We start from the raw sequence: 5,100 nt of genomic DNA on the forward strand, positions 1-5,100 counted from the left end.
CTCTATAGTTTTCGCAACTTTGTATATCCCCCTTATTCTTGTAGATAGGTACCAAGGTGCTCTTTCTCCACTCATCAGGCATCTTCTTTGACCTTAAAATCTCATTAAAAAGCTTGGTTAACCAGTTGATGCCTTTTTCTCCAAGACCCTTCCAAACCTCAATCGGGATATTATCAGGTCCTACTGCCCTACCATTTTTCATTTGCTTTAGAGCCTCTTTTACCTCAAAGTCTCGAATCATTCGATAGTAGTCAAAGTTTTGATCTTCTTCCCTTGTGCATAATCGACCAAGGCTCGGAAAAGTCTTCTGTCCCTCATTAAATAACTCGTAGAAGTAACTCTTACACCTTTCATTAATCTTCTCCTCTTGAGCCAACACCTCTCCATCCTTATCCTTTATGCACTTAACCTGATCCAAATCTCCCGTTCTTCTTTCCCGACTCTTTGCGATTCTATATATACCTTTTTCTCCTTCTTTCGTGCCAAAGACTGGTAGAGACCCTCGTATGCTCTTGTTTTTGCTTCACTTACAGCCACTTTTGTCTCTTTCTTAGTCGCCTTATATTTTTCCCAGTTATCTGCATTGTGGCATAAAGACCACTCTTTAAAGTATTCCCTTTTTATCTTTATCTTTTCTTGTATACTTGCATTCCACCACCAGGACTCCTTGTCTCTTGGTCTTATTCTTTTAGATTCACCAAAACTTTCTTTTGCTGTTCTTCTAATAACTTCTGCCATCTCCCTCCACACCTCTTCCGCGCTTCCATTCCCATCCCACTTTGCCTCTTCTCCTACCCGTCTTAGGAAGCTTCTTTATTCCTCACCTTTCATCCTCCACCACCTCGTCGTTGGGTTCTTCGTATGATGTCTTTTTCTCAACTTTTGCTCAACGCGAAAATCTATGACAAGCACCCTATGTTGTGTTGTCAAACTCTCTCCCGGAATAATTTTACAGTTAATGCAAAATTTCCGGTCGACTTTCCTCAACAAGAAGTCGATTTGAGAGCTTGTCATGCCACTCTTATAGGTTATAAGATGTTCGTCTCTCTTTTTAAAACATGTATTTGCAATGAGAAGATCAAATGTTGTTAAAAAATTAAATAAAAAAATTATATATATGTTATTTATGTGCAAGATTGTGAAATCAAGACGTCAACATAATTCCTGTAATTATATTGTCTGAATCCTCAATCTGAAATAATGAATTTTTTGTAATTGATTATTTATAAAAAAAAATAAAATTGATCAAAAAAACACTTTTAGAATCTGTTATTTTTTTTTTTAAATATCTAAACGTGTAGTCAAACAAAAAGTAAATTATCATAGTTCTATCACTTGTTGAGACTGAGCATATAGTTCTATCTTTTTGCTGTTAAATTCAATTGGCCGATTATAAATTAAAAGTTAATAATATATTTTTATTTTGTGATAATATAAGTGCTATAAATATTTTTAAAAATTATATTTTATATTCAAAAACAAAATGTATTAAAGTGAGTTTTTAAAAAAGTAATATTAACATTTAATTTATAAAATTAGAAGATCAACTTGTTAATATATTCACTAAACCGTTAGTTGAGTACAGATTCTGAAAATTAAGAATAACTTTAGGAATCATTAACTCTAAATCTTTGATATAATTTTACCAATGTTCCTTTTCTGAGAATTTTATCTCGTAAGACAATATGAAATATTTCTGGACATATAATGAATTTTTGAAGTTAAGCAACAAAAAAAAGACACTACCTTGCTGCGTCTTCTCATCGTCTTCTACCTTCACCTATCTCTCACCGCTAAAATCTTTCTTTCTCACTTTCGAAGTCACTGGTCACCAACTCAGTACAGTAATGCATCATCGCGCCAGCTCAACGGGTCTTTCTCACACTCTCACACTCTCAGTCTCAGACTGTCAACTCTCAAGTAGCCTTTCTCATGGTCGAAAGGGAATGAGATTAAAAAACAGGAAAAGAGGATGGAGGCTTCGAACTAGGGTTTTTTTTAGTTTAATTTAGTTTTATTTTTTAGTTGAAACAACGTCGTTTCACATTAAAAAAAATAAGAATTTGAACTGGTTCGAGTTAAATTAGACTTTTTGATTTATCGGTTTTAATTAAATCGATCGATTTAAATCGAGTTTTGTCAATTATTTTTTTGTTCGATCAGTAAATTTATTGGGATTGACTTAATCACTGATTTACTAGATTTTCGAGACAATCGATGGGTCGATTCGGTTTTAATAACACAATAATTAAATTTAAAAAATGTTTAAAGGCTAAATTGATGTTGAACGAATCATATTTTTCATGACCCAAATAGTGACGTGATTCCGTACAATCAAAGAAAAATATTTGATAGAAGTCTCTTAATGAAATTGTGTAAAATATTTATCAATTGGACCATTTCGTATAACAAAATTTTTAACTGCTCCAAAAATTTCAACAATAAGTATCGACTGCTATTTTCCTATTTCCAGCATTAAGGTACAAAGCGCAATTGATTGGGAGTGAGAAAAAATATCAGGAATTCAATTACCAAGAAGTTAAAAAGCAAAAGAGTTTTATTAGGAAGTGAATAGAATATTTATATAATGTGTATAATTGATTATATGAGTTAAAAAATAAATATTATTTATAAATATTCAGAATAATTATTCGGTACTTAGGGATAATAAACATATTATGTCGTAAAATCATTCACTGATAAAAAAAATAACACTAATGAATATATCTCTAATACTTTCTAAATCTTTATTATATATATTGTACAAATATTTCATTTTTTTATACTTTCTCAAAACAAAAAGAAGAAATAATAAAGAATAACTACCAAGTTAACAATGAAATTAAAAGCAACTTTAATAGGATACTTCTGCGTATCAATTTTAACTTTTATATTATAATTAAATTAATTTAAAATTAAAATTTATATTAAATATAATTTTTAAAATAATACTGATAAATAAAAAGATATCGTATTAATTTTAAGAATGACTAATAAAATTTTATAAGATTCAAAAATAATAAATTAAAACTAAATATTAGAGATTATCTAAGCTACGACCATAAATCCTTTCACAATCAAACCCTACAAAATTTTTAAAATTCGTGACCAAAAACGTAAACAAATGATCAAACAGCGAAGATGCATCCTAATTTTTTTTCCAAAAAAATATTTGTCCTCATCTTCATTTTGGTTATGATGCATAACATACAAGACCAACCCTACAATAAGAGAATAAGCCAAGGAAAACCCAGATCCAGCAAGAGAACCCTCAAGGTGGCCTGTCGTTGAATTTTTCAGCGGCTGCGTATGCAGTAAGAGATGAATCAAGGATTATTTATACTGATCCATGAGTTCGATTCGATTGAAAATCCATCAAAATCGATTATTTTGTAACACTAATATATAGTGTTGTACTCAGATGGAAGGTCGTCGTTTGATGGGTCAATGATGTGTTTGTCATCTGGTTGTTAACAAATTATTAAGAATTTTGTTGTCAATAAATAAATATAAAATTTAAAAAAATAATTAAAAAGATAAAAGAGGACGGCGAAGCAAAGAAATGAAAAATACGTCATCTTCAAGGATGGAGGTGGGAGACTCAGCATCAAGATCCTCTTCCTTCACGTAGTCCTTAGCGCCATCTTCAAAACCTAAAGAGCTAGACACAAAACTTATATTAACTTATTAAAGCTAAAACCAAATAATAATAATAAATTTATAATATAAAAATTAAAATTAAAAAAAAAGATAATAGAAAATGAGAAGCAAGCATTCAGAGTAACGAGATGAAGGGTTTGAACACCGTAAAAGAGGACTCTAAGGAGCAATGAGTTGGTAAGAATTGAATGTTGTCAAAGAACATATAGTTGGAAAACGTGTACAACTAGGCATACGGAGAGATTTAAGATAAAAAAGGAAAATTAAAAAAAAATAGGAAAAAACACCAACATACAGGTGACAAGGAAGCAAAAGACACAACCTTTAGATAGTTTATTAGATTTAGGGTTTAGAATTTAAATAAACTAAAGCTTAGTATTTAGAGTTCTTAGGTTTTGAAATCCTCCAAATTTAAAATACTCAATAAAAAGATGTTCCATGTCAGATTAAAAATAGAAGATAAAAAGACATAAGCTAAATCTAGTTAAATATGGAGATAATTCTTTTGGGAAAAGAAAAAACCCATAAGGGAAGTCTCAATCCAAAGTCATTGCATTGTGAGAAGAAAGAAGTCAATGCAGTTCTTCTCACATTTGGTTTTCCAATATATATTTTCTTATTATGTGTAATCTATACAACACATATAGAATTAAATGTACTATACAAACCTTGATTCTTTGATTAATCTCTTCCTCGTATTCAAAACACAGAACGAAAACCATAATGCCATCCGATAAATCAATATCTCCAAAGACTTCAGAGAGAAAGAAAGAAAAATTTGATGAGGATGCTGGGTTTTGCTTTGAATGCAGACCATTGGCTTTCGTTCTTGGATTACCCTTCGCTTTGTTGGCATTGGTTTTATCTGTTGTGGGTGCTATTGTTTGGATTCTTGGGTATGTATTCATTTTCTTCCTTTCTTCTGCAATTTTCTTTTTAAATTCTTTATTTCTTTGTTATTTATTTACAACATTATATCTACAATATATCTCATGTAATATTTGTTATTTTTTTTTGGGGGCAAAAAATCTCTTCCATAAATGATTGTTTAATATTCATATTCAGATATGAAAAGCTCCTTTTTATTAATTATATCTCTCTTATCTTTTTTATTTTTTATTTTTTTTCTTGTTTGATTTGTTTTCAATTTTCTAAACTTGAATTGTGAAAATGCAGGGCAATATTGAGGTGTTTTTGTCCATGTTGTGGATGCATAGCAGAATTGGCCAATCTAGCTATGGATCTTGTGCAGCTCCCAGTTCGAATTCTTAGATGGTTCATTGACCTAATTCCTTGTTAGAACTTAAAAGATAAAAGAAGATCAATATATTTGTAGCATATTAATCTTTTTTCTTTTTTTAATAAAAAAATTTTGCCCTATAGTATGAGTACACTCTTTTCTCGGTATAATAGGTTGCATCCTTTTTCTATGGCATTTGT

General features: G+C 30.3%; 1 protein-coding gene across 1 annotated transcript; it reads left to right on the top strand.

The window, feature by feature from the left end:
* The first annotated feature begins 4,383 nt into the window (after positions 1 to 4,383).
* Positions 4,384 to 4,960, top strand: LOC110278434 (signaling peptide TAXIMIN 2-like). Its single transcript, XM_021136684.2, has 2 exons — positions 4,384 to 4,556; positions 4,837 to 4,960. Exons 1-2 carry the CDS (start codon positions 4,384 to 4,386, stop codon positions 4,958 to 4,960), a joined length of 297 nt encoding a protein of 98 aa, XP_020992343.1.
* The last annotated feature ends 140 nt before the right edge of the window (positions 4,961 to 5,100 follow it).

Source organism: Arachis duranensis, chromosome 3 (genome assembly GCF_000817695.3).
Source record: "Arachis duranensis cultivar V14167 chromosome 3, aradu.V14167.gnm2.J7QH, whole genome shotgun sequence".
Classification (NCBI taxonomy): domain Eukaryota; kingdom Viridiplantae; phylum Streptophyta; class Magnoliopsida; order Fabales; family Fabaceae; genus Arachis; species Arachis duranensis.